The sequence below is a fragment of the Scyliorhinus torazame genome, chromosome 11 (assembly GCF_047496885.1).
Source record: "Scyliorhinus torazame isolate Kashiwa2021f chromosome 11, sScyTor2.1, whole genome shotgun sequence".
NCBI classification, from domain to species: Eukaryota; Metazoa; Chordata; class Chondrichthyes; order Carcharhiniformes; family Scyliorhinidae; genus Scyliorhinus; species Scyliorhinus torazame.
In genome coordinates, this window is record NC_092717.1 from 10,065,901 (window position 1) to 10,080,440 (window position 14,540).

Here is a 14,540-nt window from a genome sequence, read left to right on the forward strand (position 1 = left end):
TGAACATTTGTCACAGAATCCACAATGCAGAAGGAGGCCATTTGGCCCATCGAGTATGCACCAGCCCTTGGAAAGAACACCCCATCCAGGCCCACACCTCCACCCTATCCCCATAACCCAGTACCCCACCTAACGTTTTTGGACACTAAGGACAATTTTGCATGGCCACTCCACCCAACCTGCCCATCTTTGGACTGTGGGAGGAAACGGGAGCGCCCGGAGGAAACCCACGCAGACACAGGGAGAACGTGCAGACTCCACACAGACGGTGACCCAAGCCGGGAATCGAACCTGGGTCCCTGGAGCTGTGAAGCAACTGTGCTAACCACTGTGGTACCGTGTCTATTCGTTCTAAAGGTATTGGAGATAGCAAATAAGTCAGTTTGACTTGACAGTCGAAAATCATCGAATGAGCCTGGTAAAGGCTCATAATGAATAATGAACAGGTTAGACGACCAATGGCAGGCATGTGGGAGTGCGCCAGGAGGTCATGTGATGAAACCTGCAAGCATATGTCTATACAGCTGCACTGCCAACCCAACCCTCTGCTGGTATTTATGCACCACATGGGCCTCCTCCCGCTCAGGTAGCAAAGCTGAACCTTGCTCCAACATATATAAACCCCCTTAAACCAGTTTAGCTACTAATGCATGCCACTTAATAGTTGTGCAAGGATTGAATGTCATCTCCGTGGGTCCACTTTGGAATCTGTCCTTTCTCTAACTCGCTCTACTTCAGAGCTGGTTTCAAGGTGAATTTCCTTTTGCTATTGTCTCAATGTCGACCAGATTTCCAAGGCCTCTTGTGCGCCAGTGTTTTGGCAACCCTTGGTTCCTACAAGTTAAACCCATTGTTACTTTAGGATCTGAATCACAAATAGAAGAGGATGAAATTTCACACTGGCGCAGTCTATGGATCGGAAAGAATTGTTCTGTGAATCGACAGAAGTCTACATTACGTGAAGAGAGCTCTGTAGTCACGCAAAACACGTGAGGGAGAAATAAATAGACGGACATGCTGATTGGGTGAGATGAAGGGTGGAGCATGGACAAGTTTGGCCGAATAGTGTAATTTCTAATTAATTCTGAGCCAAAACAGAACCAGTCTCAACTTTTCAAAACATTTGTTACTCTGACTAGAAGAAATGCTTGGCCATAAGTGTTTGAATAATCTTCAGAAACTTTTTTAAAAAAGATTAGTATTATGATGGGGGAAGTACAGGTTTCTGAACAGAAGTGACAATGTTTAGCCACAAGTTAGTGTTCGGCAGGGGAAGCTGGTTCTGAAAAGCCAACCACATACACACACACACACACACACACACAAGTTATTTATAACATTGATCTGTGGCCTGACTTAGACAGTTCCGTGTCTGTAGAGTGAGCTCAGTAAGATTTGAAAAACAAATATCACCCTGGGGATCAGAGAATGCAACAACAAAAAACTGCATACGCAGGCCCTCCTGCCTCCAGCCACCTCTTTCCGCCCTAAGCTTACTCAGAGTAACTAGCTGGAGGCTGCGGCAAGAGACATTTGAAAGATGGGCGGCCAGCCAGCGTCGAGGAAAGCAACAGAGGCTGGCATCCAACGGGTTTGTGTAGAGAGAAGTGGGGGGAATCTACAAAACTGAAAGACAGCAACTCGGTTCTCGTCAGTCAATTTGAACTCATTATGAAAACCGCTGTATTCCCTCGTCTTAGGAACAGGCCCCTCAAACCTGTTCCATCGTTCAATCTGACCTGCATCTTAACTCCATCTGGGTCCCATAACCCTCGATATCCAACTAAGCTCCATCGATCTGAATTTTGTTGTTTTCATTTAACCTCCAGCCTCAACATCTTTTTGTGGGGAGAGAGTTGCAGAATTCCCATGAATCTCAGTGTGGACAAGCACTTCCTGACTGGCCGGGCCCTAATTTTAAAGGTATCCCCCTCCCACACCCCCTCTCTGGTTCCGAATTACCCCCCTCCCCCACAATGCCGTCCCAAGAACAATTAAATTTGCAGTATCATTTTCCCAGGGTGCAATGCTTCAAAGTAAACAAGTTCTGCTGTGCAGATCCATGACATGTTTGCCAAAGAAAATGTGTGTGTGGGGGGGGAAATTAATCATCTGGAGAAAATATTTTAATGTTTTGACACAATGCAATGTCCAGAGTGAGAGTGCTCCACCCCATTGAGGCAGGAATGGACTCCAGCATGTTCTGTAAACAGTGCTTGTATTTGATAATTTCTATCATGACTAATGTAAAATCTTAAATCAGAAATCTTTAGAAAGGCCAAAAAGTCAGTCATATTTCAGAAGTAATATATTGGAAACACTTTTGTATCAACGTTAAAGGACATCTGGTGTTCTGCTGTATATGTTCTAGGGAAGTGAGCATTGTTGAGTCGGCCAGTATTTGTGGCCACCCTTAAAGGTCCTCGAGGCGGGGGTGGTGAGCCGCATTCTTGAACCGCTGCAGTTCATGTGATGTAGGTACACCCACAGTGCTGTTAGGGAGGGAGACCCAGCGACAGTGAAGAAAGGGTGCTATTCCAAGGCAGGATGGTTTGTGACTTGGAGGGAAACTGGCTGGCAGCAGTGTGCCCGCGCATCTGCTGCCCTTTTCCTTCTCGGAGGCAGAGGACACGGGTTTGGAAGGTGCTGTGGAAGGAGCCTTGGTGAGTTGCTGCAGTGCATCTTGCAGATGGTGCACAGGGCTGCCACTGTGAACCGGCAGCGGAGGGAGCGAATGTTTAAGTTGGTGGATGAGATGGCTGTAACATCATGCGTTTGTTCCCCCCGCTCCCCGTGGCTCACTCAGTAAGTTCACTGGCAGTTGCGCATCTGCAACCCTCCAAGATACCTGTCCTCCTCCAATTCTAGCTCCTGGTGCACCTGCAATTTATATTGCCCGACCACAGGAAGCTCTCGAATTCCTGTCCTTAACCTCTCCATTTCTTTCTCCTCCTTTAAGACCTCCCTTAAAACCTACCTCCTTGACCAAGCCACTTGTCCTAATATCTCCTCAGGTGTCGCAGTGCTTGTGTTTCTTTGAAGCAGTGTGGGATGTTTTTACTATGTTAGGCGCATTATATTAAAGCAAGTTTGTGTTGTTAGTGTTGACTTTTGAATCCCAAGAAGATCCCTGATCTGATGAAGAGTCACACAGACTCTATTTCTCTCCCAATGGATTCTGCCAAACCTGCTGAGTCTTGTCAGCATTTCCCTTAATTTCAGATTTCAGGCATTGGCAGCGCTTTGCTTTTGTCCCAGATTGGTACCTGTCTGGACCTTGCTTTGAGTGCCCCCAACTCCTTCCTCATCCCCCGCCACTGACGGAACGAGAACATGCCTGGACATGGATCAGGCCTGCCTGACAAATGCCACCCACGTTGAGAAGATTCTGTGGACACTGACCATCTGAGCTCACACTGGAAGAGCGCCAAATATCAGCTGTTTTGTCGACTCCTCTGTCCCCTTCACCGGGAACCTCGCTACCCCACTAATCCAACTCTCTCCCGATAAATAAATCAAAAAGGTGCACAGGAATATTTTTCACCAACTTTTCCACCCTGTTACTGTGCTGATCTTTAACAGCATCGAGATTTACAAGTGCAGATAAGTCATTCTGCCCCTGGGATCGGTTTGGTTTATCCAGTTGTTCACGTGTGGCAGCTTTTTTGGAGAGTGGCAGCTTTTTTGGGGGGAGAAAAAAAATGATTTTCTCAGAGTCAGGCCGGAACCACAACTTCAAAACTAGAAACTTCAAACGTCATTCCCCAGTGTGAAAAAAAAACCCTAATCTGCTACAACATTCTTCCAGAATGCTTTAGGACACAATGTACACTCACTAAGAATAGACACTTTGTTGAACCCAGAATTAGAAAGCCCTAGCTTTTCTTTTGTTTAAAAAGACACACTGTTTATCAATGTTCAGCACAAGATCGCAGACTCTCTTAATGTGTGTGGTTAATCTCAGACAGACGAAGTTACTGTTGTCCCATTGCAGAATGTTCTTGCTCCCTGACTTCGAACCAATTTATCTCGCCCCATTGCGCTGTCACCTTGACCGTTCACCTCGAAATTATTTCCTCTGCATTTTAGTTTTAGCAACAACCCCCCCACAACCTCTCCACTAACCCTGGCATTAAGTTAGATTTAGCCTTTGTTAAATGACAAGGAATGTCTTTCTCTGCCCTCCCCCTCGCCCCCAAAATAGATACAGAGGACCCTCAGGGTGTACTGTCGCTGATCACAGGAGTTGAGGGCGCAGTAGTTAACTAACCTGTTCAGAGGGGTTACATTATTGTTGGTCTCATCGCTGGATCTTTTCCAGCCGCTGCCAGTTTTCACCCAGCTCTGGCCGGGAGATCTCCAGTCCTGTCCCAAAAACGGCATCTTTCGCAACGGGGAACACAAAAATTGCCGCTTCCGCTTGTTGTTGTTGTTGTTGTTGTTTGTGGATGAAACAGCAACGAGGCGTCACAGCGGGGAGAGAGGCAGACACTGACTCCTCCACAAACCGAGGTGCTTCTCTCTGCTCAGCACAGACGTCGAGTCTGCATCCTCCAACTTTCCTCGCAACCGTCCTGATTTTTTCCCCCCTTTATGTCTTCTTGCAATGGAAAAATAAATTGCTCTCCGCTTTCCCCCTCCCTCTTGCCTCGCAAACTCTGCTGTTTGTGTGTTCAGCTCTGACTCCTTCTTCGCTCTCCCTCTCCTTGTTTCTTTGCGAGCTGCAGAGTTGCTATTTATTGAGCCCCTTTGTTGCCGGAAGAGAGCTTCGCACCGCCTCCTCCGACCCCCCCCCCCCCCCACCCCTTTCCAGGTCGAGTTGCACAGTGCAATCCCAAATCATGCCTCTTGTTCACATGACACATTGTTTATTTTCCTAGCCTGGGACAGCGTGATCCGCTTGCACAATAACAGAAAGGGGGGGGGGACTGAGGGCAACATGGACAACATTATAAACTCCCACAGCAAATCCCATCCTCCTGTGCTGATAGCCGGGCTGTGTAATTGATCCCACCTCCTTACATACATCTAGCTCCCCCCCCCCCCCAACACACTCTCTCCACTAAGTTGTTATTGATTAGGGGAGGTCAGTGTGGGCACTGCTAATACCCACACAAACATGTTTCAACAGCTGAGCTTGAAGCCTGAATCTAAACTGATGGGGGTTTGCCAGGCCGGGTGTCAGCGACACAGGATTTTAGCAGGAGTTCATCCAATCACAGAGTCCCTGCGGTGCAGGAGGGAGGAATTCGGCCCATCGAGTCCGCACCAGCCCACCGAAAGAGCACCCTACCCAGGCCCACCCCATCCCCCACATTGTTGAATAAGTAAAGCCCTTTTGTGGCTGAAATACAACAACTTGTATTTGCATCTCGCCTTTGATAAATGTCCCAAGGAACATGAGAAAACAACATTTTTGGCAGGGATCCACGTAAACAGACAGATGACCCAAATCTTTATCAAAGAGATAGATTTTAAGGAGTGTCTCAATAGCGGGAAGAGAGCAGTAGAGAGGTACTAATAATAATCTTTATTAATGTCACAAGTAGGCTTACATTAACACTGCAATGAAGTTACTGTGAAAATCCCCTAGTCGCCACATTCCGGTGCCTGTTCGGGTACACTGAGGGAGAATTCAGAATGTCCAATTCACCTAACAAGCATGTCTTTCAGGACTTGTGGGAGGAAACCGGAGCACCCGGAGAAAACCCATGTAGACACGGGGAGAACGGACAGATTCCACACAGACAGTGACCCAAGCCGGGAATCGAACCCAGGACCCTGTGAAGCAATAGTGCTAACCACTGTGCTACCGTGCTTTGGGAGGGAATACCAGAGTTTGATTTGATTTATTTATTGTCCCGTGTACCGTGTACAGTGAAAAGTATTGTTCTGCATGCAGTCCAGGCAGATCGCTCCATACATGAAAAAACATAGAACGTACTATAGCCCCAGCCAAGGCAGCTGAAGCCACAGCCACCAGTCCTTTGTTTCATAATTTCCTGGGATGTGAGTGTCACTGACAAGGGCAAGGGCAGCATCTGTTGCTCATCTCTACTTGCCCTAGATGAAGGTGATGGTGAACCACCTTCTTGAGCCACAATGTGGCTCGTCTGGTATACAGACAACAGTGCAACGCTGCTGAGAATCCGCCAGAATCTGCATCAATGTCCCTCCCAGTCACCAAAGAAAGAAATCCGTGAGGTTTTGAAACGGCACTTTAAGCAAATCAGTCACAAAATTTGTACTTCTGAGCCACGGTTGGACCACCAGTCATCAGTCGCCAGCCAGCAAGGAGCAGAGGAGACGATAACGCCCATCATGAGGCATTGCCATGCGGGTGACACTACATCTGGCACATTGCCACCCATAGAACCATAGACATTACAGTGCAGAAGGAGGCCATTCGGCCCATCGAGTCTGCACCGGCCCTTGGAAAGAGCACCCTAGCCAAGCCCACACCTCCACCCTATCCCCGTAACCCAGTAACCCCACCTAACCTTTTGGACACTACAGGGCAATTTATCACGGCCAATCCACCTAACCTGCACATCTTTGGACTGTGGGAGGAAACTGGAGCAATCAAATTCAAAGCTTAAACCGTGGGGAAAAACCATTCAGGAGGAATCCGATTGGCTGGGATTTTGGCGGGCTGTGATGGGCTTGGTGGAGTTGGAATTTCATTGAAGGATAATGCACGACTGTTTGCGTGCGATCGGAGCGAACGGGGTTCGCATCATATCAGCTCATATCTTTTCTGTTAAAAACAGAGATTGATAAAAAGAGAAAACATTTATTTTCTCCTCAGTTTTAGCAGCTTTTAATATTGCAGTTTGAAGCCACAGTTTTGGATTTTGCATTGGACCCCTTAAGCGTCGATAAAGCTTCTTTTTCCCTCTAAACTTTCATCTAAACTTGCACCCTTGCTGCAACGTTGCAAATTCGTCCTGTTTGCCTCGTCAAAGTTAGTGTGGTTTCCTCTCTCATGCTCCCTTATAACCCACTCCATAAGACCACAAGACTTAGGAGCAGAAGTAGGCCACTCGGCCCATCGAGTCTGCTCCACCATTCAATGAGATCATGGGTGAGCTCCACTTTCCCACCTTATCCCCATAACCCTTGATTCCCTTACTGATTAAAAATCTGTCCATCTCAACATTGAACATACTTAACGACCCAGCCCTGACAGCTCTTTGGGTAAACAATTCCACAGATTTATATCCTCTGAGAGAAGAAATTCCTCCCCATCTCTGTCTTAATTGGATGATCCCTTACTGAGATTATGCCCTCTGGTCCTAGACACGTTCACAAAAGGAAACATCCTCTTTAGCATCTACCCGGTCAAGCCCCCTGACATCTGCCTGGTCAAGCGTTGTGCATTTCTATGATGTCACCTCCGCTGGCACCTGGAACATGTCCAGCGAGAACTGGCAACCTTATGGTGGAGCGATTAAAATCAGGGGGTGTTCATGAGGCTGGAATTAGAGGGATATCTCGGAGGCTTGTGGGACTGGAGGGGATTACAAAGATAGGGAGTGGCTGGGAGATGGTTTATTGAAGGTACTTGAAAACAAGGATGAGAATTTTAACATCAAGGCATTACTTAACTTGGAGCGAATGAAGGTCAGCGAGCACGGTGGGGAGGGGGTGATGGGTGAAAAGGACTAGGTGCGTTTTAGGACACGGCAGCTGAGTTTTGGATGATGTCAAGTATGCAATTAAGTAAATAACAAAACACAGCTTGTGGCTGAATAACCGTGTGCAATCGAATATATAAAGCTTTACAGCCCAAAATAAACAGAGCAATCAAGATGATTGTCAACAAAACCAGAGGGGAGATGAGAGAACATTTTAATACAGTGAGTTGTTGTGATCTAGAATACACTGCCTGAAATGGGGAGGAAGCAGATTGAATAGCAACGTCAGCGATGCTGTTTCTCTGGTGACTTACTCTGCAGTTGACTATGCAGCAGTGGGAATAACTGCAAGGGGCTCTCAGGCACAGGGTGGAGGTGAACCACCATCATCGTGTCCTAACCTCCTGTAGCCCCAAGACTGTCCAAGATCTCTGAGCTCCTCTAATCCCGGCCTCCTGAGCATCCTCGATTTGAATTGCCCCACCATGGGCGGCCGTGTCTTCAGCTGCCTGAGCCTCAAGCTCTGGAATTCCCTCCCTAAACCCCGCTGCCTCTCTACCTCCCTCGTTCCTTCTTCCAAGACACTCCTTAAAAACTATCCCTTCGCCTGTCCTAATATTGTCTTTTGAAGATTGGTATCAAAGTTTAATCTGATAATGCTCCTTGGATGTATTACTATGTTAAAAGATCGATATAAATGAAAGTTGTTTCCACTGTAAATCTACTGTTACAACATATGGTCCCGCCATGGCAATGCCTATCTTGCCATTCCAATTCCATACAGCAAGAAAGTTCTCCTAGCCTGTTTGAGGGATTATTTTAAATTAATGGACCTATGTCCCTTACTCCACAAACAGAGGTAATAATCTTCACTGATTTACATTTTACTATTGAAAAAACTCTCCTAATTTCCTCAGCCTTCTCTAGTACACACCGTCAACCATGGCTCAATGGGTACCATACTCACCTGAGTCAGATCTGTGGAGTTAAGTTCCACTCCAAGATTTGAACGCAAGCTATAGACTACATCTCCCTGCGTGGTGCGGGATATTACAGTTCAGTTTTTTGCATTGCATCTCTTCCTTGAAACAATTCTGTCTGAAAAAGGTTGCAACATTCCATTGTCTCTCTCAGGACTGAACATAATCCACATTGGAATTCCAGCAAGAAGTTACTTTGTATTCTCAGCCAGTTTTTGCTTGCTTGTATGTCCTTTCATATATCTTACTTAAAAGTTCAACATGTCCGTACACCATTTTGAGCTATGGTCCATTGTCGTGACACAAGTCAGGATGGCGTGGAGGGGAGTTGCAGGTGGTGGTGTTCCCACGCATCTGCTTTCCATGTTCTTCTAAGCAATAAAGGTTCCAATTTTGTAAGGTGCTGTCTGAGGATAATTTGGTGATTTGCTGCAGTGCATCTTGTAGATGGTACACATGGCTGTCACTGTGTGTTGGTGGTGGAGGGACTGAATGTTCAAGGTGATGGGTGGGGTGCCAATCAAGTGGGGCTGCTTTGTCTTGGGTGGTGTTGAGCTTCTTGAGTGTTATTGGAGCTGCACTCATCCAGGCAAGCGGGGAGTATTCCATCACACTCTTGACTTGTGTCTTGTCGATGGTGGGCAGGCTTCGCGAAATCAGGAGGTGAGTTAGTCGCTGCAGAAGTTCCAGCCTCTGACCTGCTCTTGTAGCTACATTATTTATGTGGCTGGTCTAGTTCAGTTTCTGATCAATAGTAACCCTCAGAATATTGGGGGATTCAGAGATGATAATGCCATTAAATGTCAAAGGGAGATTGGCCATTGTCTGGCACTTGTGTGCCACAAATGTTACTTGTCACTTATCAACCCAAGATTGAATGTTGTCCAGGTCTTGCTGCACTTGGGTATGTACAGCTCCATTATCTGAGGAGTCGCGAATGGCGCTGAACATTTTCAATCATTCGCCAACATCCCCACTTCTAACTTTATGATAGAAGGGAGGTCATTGATGAAGCAGCTGAAGATGGTTGGACTGAGGACATCACCCTGAGGAACTTTTGCAGTAATTTCCTGGGATTGAGATGATTGACCTCCAACCACCACAGCCATCTTCCTTTGTGCCGGGTATGACGCCAACCAGTGGAGAGTTTCCCCCCTGAATCCCATTGACTCCAGTTTAGCCAGGGCTCCTTGATGCCATACTCGGTCAAATGTGGCCTTGATGTCAAGCAAGGGCAGTCACCCTCACCTCACCTCTTGAGTTCAGCTCTTTTGACCATGTTTGAACCAAGGCTGTAATGAGGACAGGAGCCTGTGGAACTCAAACTGAGAGTCACCTGAGTAGTTTATTGACAAGTAAGTGTCGCTCGATCGCACTGTCAACAACCCCTTCTATCACTTTGCTGATGATCAGCACGGTTACAGATGAGAGTTAAACCAAGGCCCCGTCTGCACACTCAGATAGATGTGAAAGACCCCATGGCACTATTTATAAAAGGACGGGGCGGGGGGGTGGTTCACCCAACATAAGAAAACAAGTTATCTGCTCATTAATATAATTGCTGTTACTGGGAGCTTGCTGTGTTTATTTTTATTTTTTATTTAAAAAAAATATTTTTATTGGCATTTTCAATAATATAATGAAACCTTGCATCATTTTATATTTTACGCAGCTCTTATGTGCATACAATCTTTCTTGATGTTTCCTCTTCCCTCTCCCTGCCCCCCTCCCCGACCCTTCCTTGGCATCCCCCTCTTTCGTTCTGGGTGTTCTGTCCCAGAGCTTCTGTTCTCCCCTCCCCTCCCCCCCTTCCTTTTGTGGTTTCTGTTGCTTCCTGCCCGCCCCCCCCCCCCATGCTTCTTCCTGTGGTTCCCCTGAGTTTCCTCCTCACTTCCTCCCCCTTCCCTTTATACCTCTGAGAGTTGTCTTTCTCTGTCTGCTCTCCCCCCGTCTCTCACACTTTCCCTAATTGCTGTTGGCCTCGAACAGGTCTTGGAACAGGCCGACGAATTGCCCCACGCTTTGAGGAAGCAATTGGATGGTGTGCTCGATCTTCTCCAGATGGAGAATGAGGCACCCTCAAAAACGACGCTTAGAGTGTAAACAGTAAAGAAGGCTTTATTAGACTAAGGACTATGCTAGAGCTGAGACATGTGCTGACTGCTGCACAGCCCATGGGGCAGCCCTTTATATATGGCTCACAGATGGGCGGAGCCAGAGGCGGAGTCCCCAGGGTTCCAAGCCCGGTCTTAAAGGGGACATCACCTTACATGATGACAAGGCAGTAACCGTTCATCACAGAGAAATTCCGACAGGTCTGCCAGCCTGTCTGCAGCTGTGGGTGGTGCTGCTGATTGTCAGCCGAGCAGGATTCTCCGGCGTGCGATTAGGGAAGCGAAAGGCAGGGCGTCGGCCCTCTTCCCCAGGTGTAGTTCTGGCTGCTCTGATAAGCTTGCTGTGCTTAAGTTGGCTGTTGCACTTTCTACATTAGAACAGCGTCTAAACTTCACAAAATACTTCATTTACAGTAAATGCTTAGGACATTTTGAAAGGCACGAAAGAAATTCATCAGAACACAGGAAATTGGGACAGGAGTAGGACATGTGGCTCGTCAAGCTCTTCTCTGCCATTCAATATGATCCTAGCTGATCTTGGGATTCACCTCCAATTCCCTGTCCACCCCCAAATCCTTTAATTCTCTGAGAGACCCAAAAAATCTGTCTATCCCAGCCTTAAATGTATTCAACGATGGGGGATCCACAATCCTCCGGGATAGAGAATTCCAAAGATTCATAACCCTTAGAGTGACGACATTTCTCCTCATCCCAGTCCTAAATGATTGCCCCTCATCCTGACATCATGGGCGAAATTCTCCTACCCGCCCCGCCCCATTTCTGCGTCGACCGGCCGGCGGGAGTCTCCGTAACACCGGCCGGTCAATGGGGTTTCCCATTGTGGGGCAGCCCCACGCCGTCGGGAAACCCCCGGGCGCCGGCAAAACGGAGACTCCCGCTGACGGAGAATGACGCCCCATGTGCATCGTGTTCCAGATTCTCCAACCAGAGAATACAGTCTCTCAGTACACACCTTGCCAATCCCCTTCACAATCTTGTGATCACCTCTCACTCTTCTAAACTCCAGAAAATACAGCCCAATTTACTCAGTCTCTCATAATGGGCAACTCTTGCATTCCCAGGGTTCAATCCCGTGAATCTTCGCTGTGCCGCCTCCAATGCAAGTATATCCTTCCTTAAATATGGAGACCAAAAACTGCACACAATATTCTCGGAGTGGTCCCACCGAAGCCCCACACAGCTGTACCAACACCTATTTATTCTTGTGCTCCGATCCCTACGCATTGAAGGCCAACAAGCCATTTGCTTTCTCATGCATGCTGTACACGCATGCTAACTCTCTCCTGTCTTTATTTTACTGGAAACAGTGCTATTGTCTGACTCCCTTCGTAGCCACAGTTTCTGCCTCCTGGTATTACCCTGGTGATCGCAATGCTGCACTCTCTCCTTCTGGGAGATGGGACTCATTGGAAGGTAGGTGCCAAGACGATTTCTACCATGACGTTCAGTTTGTATTCCTTCCAACGCTGCTGCACTGTACATAATGTAAATGTGAACCTGATAATGAAACCCTCATTTCATTCCATCTGTCACAAATAACATATCTGCCATTCATTCTGATTCCTCATCTTGTCCTTTTGTGTTAAACATGTATGTCGTGTATTTAGGGCCGAGAAACAGGCCAGTTGGCCCAACTGGTCTATACTGGTCTTTATTCTCCTCACAAGCCTCTTCCCATCTCTCTTTTTTATCTATTCATTCATGGGATGTGCTGGCGAGACCAACGCTCCATACCCATTCATAACTGCCCTTGAGAAAGGTGGGAGAGAGCCGCCTTCTTGAACCGCTGCAGTCCATGTGGTATAGGTACACCCATCGTGCTGATAGACAGGGAGTTCCAGGGTTTTGACCCAGCGGCAGTGCAGGAACGGCCGATATATTTCCAAGTCAGGATGGTGCGTGCCTTGGAGGGGAACTTGCAGGCAGTGATGTTCCCATGTATCTCCTGCCATTGTCCTTCCAGGTGGTAGAGGGCACAGATTCGATCTTCATCGATACCTGACAGCAGATCCTTTTATTCCTCTCTCCCTCGTGTTGATTACGGGGCTGGTTTGGCACAGGGCTAAATCGCTGGCTTTGAAAGCAAACCAAGGCAGGCCAGCAGCATGGTTCAATTCCTGTACCAGCCTCCCCGAACAGGCGCCGGAATGTGGCGACTAGGGGCTTTTCACAGTAACGTCATTTGAAGCCTACTTGTGACAGTAAGCGATTTCTTCTTCTTGAGGCAGCACGGTAGCACAGTGGTTAGCACAATTGCTTCACAGCTCCAGGGACTCAGGTTCGATTCCCGGCTTGGGTCGCTGTCTGTGCGAAGTCTGCACGTTCTCCCCGTGTGTGCGTGGGTTTCCTCCGGGTGCTCCGGTTTCCTCCCACAGTCTAAAGATGTGCAGGTTAGGTGGATTGGCCACGATAAATTGCCCTTAGTGTTGGGTGGGGTTGCTGGGTTATGGGGATAGGGTGGAGGTGTGGGCTTGGGTAGGGTGCTCTTTCCAAGAGCTGGTGCAGACTCGATGGGCCGAATGGAAGTGTACAGGATGGCCCGCTGATCACATAGGCAATCTGACTGGGAGTGAGAGATGAGAAAGCCGGTGGTCAGGAGTTGTTCATTCTGAAGTCTCAGGTCAGGAAACTCAGATGTTCATGTTTTCAAACCACTCCATCCTGCCCGAGAACCCTGTGAGATCACTCTGCCCTTCTCACTCTGGCCACATGTGCATTCCTGATTTTTGTCACTCCTGCATGCACATCCTTGCTGCGTGGGATTCAAACTCTGGAATTCCCCCACTAAACCTCTCTACCTCGCTCTTTTCCTTACACTCGATCCTAAAAACCACCTGTCCTAATATCTCCTTCTATGGCTGATAATGGCTCATGTGAGGCATCTGGACATGTTTAATTCATTTGAAAGTGTTGTACAAAGGTGGATTGGCCATGCTAAAATTGCCCCTTAGTGTTGGGTGGAGGTTACAGGGTTACAGGGTAGGGCGGGGGAGTGGGCCAAGGTTGGGAGCTCTTTTCAGAGGATCCATGCAGACACGATGGGCCGAATGGCCTCCTTCTGCACAGTCGGGCTCCTGTGGTTTTTATGGCAATGCGAGTTGTTGCTCTACCTTTACAGGAAGGATGCTTGTTGGGTGGGAGCATTGTTCCGGCACTGAGAGCATCAGCCAGATTGTCGGAGCCGGCAGGAAGTGATGCCACGACGGATGAGATCACAGTGCCTCAGTCCACCGTGCAGCATGTGGCCGCTCTCAGGAAACGCGTAGCACAAACGCACAATGGTCCTGAGGACAGTCTTTTCAGGCGCCGAGCGAGGGGGACAAGCTGAGTTTAAAATAAAATGTAAATAAAGGGCCAGCAATTACCAGAGGCCACAATTATGGAACAAACTTTCTCAACTGCAAAAGCAATGTTGGTCCAGTTGTTTTCTAATTAGCCTGGCCAAACAGCTTGTTATCGCAAATATTATGAAAGGCACAGATGTATTTTTTGGGGGGGGGGGGCTCTTGTTTCTAGGTGAGGCAATGTGTTGCAGAGGGGCAGCTGTAAAAACCACCCGACCTTTACTGGCATTGCCAGCTGCTGTGGCACATCTCACTTATTTCATCATTGCTTTGTGGGACGTGTACATTCAGAAAAAAACCCCAAACTCAAGGCCTGCCACATGATGCGAGGTGTTATTGCTGCTTCTAAAAGGAGGGGGGGGGAGTAAAATGGAATTGCCCCCCCCCCCCTCGCTTTCCCAGAAATGAAATCAGCTCCATCCCGCTGTGATTCCTGTCGTTGAT

The 14,540-nt window shown here is 47.9% G+C and overlaps 1 protein-coding gene across 2 annotated transcripts in view; it reads right to left on the bottom strand.

Annotated features, from left to right (window-relative positions):
- Positions 1–4,737, bottom strand: part of fbxo32 (F-box protein 32) — a 29,748-nt gene extending 25,011 nt beyond the window's left edge. The window contains exon 1 of one of the 2 annotated variants that reach the window (XM_072466940.1): positions 4,271–4,737. In XM_072466940.1, coding sequence (XP_072323041.1) covers positions 4,271–4,383 — 113 coding nt within the window. In that variant the 5' untranslated portion in view covers positions 4,384–4,737. Of the gene's footprint in view, positions 1–1,739; positions 1,851–4,270 lie in introns of those variants that run through there. The other variant, XM_072466941.1, reaches the window with a different exon arrangement.
- Positions 4,738–14,540: the final 9,803 nt, after the last annotated feature.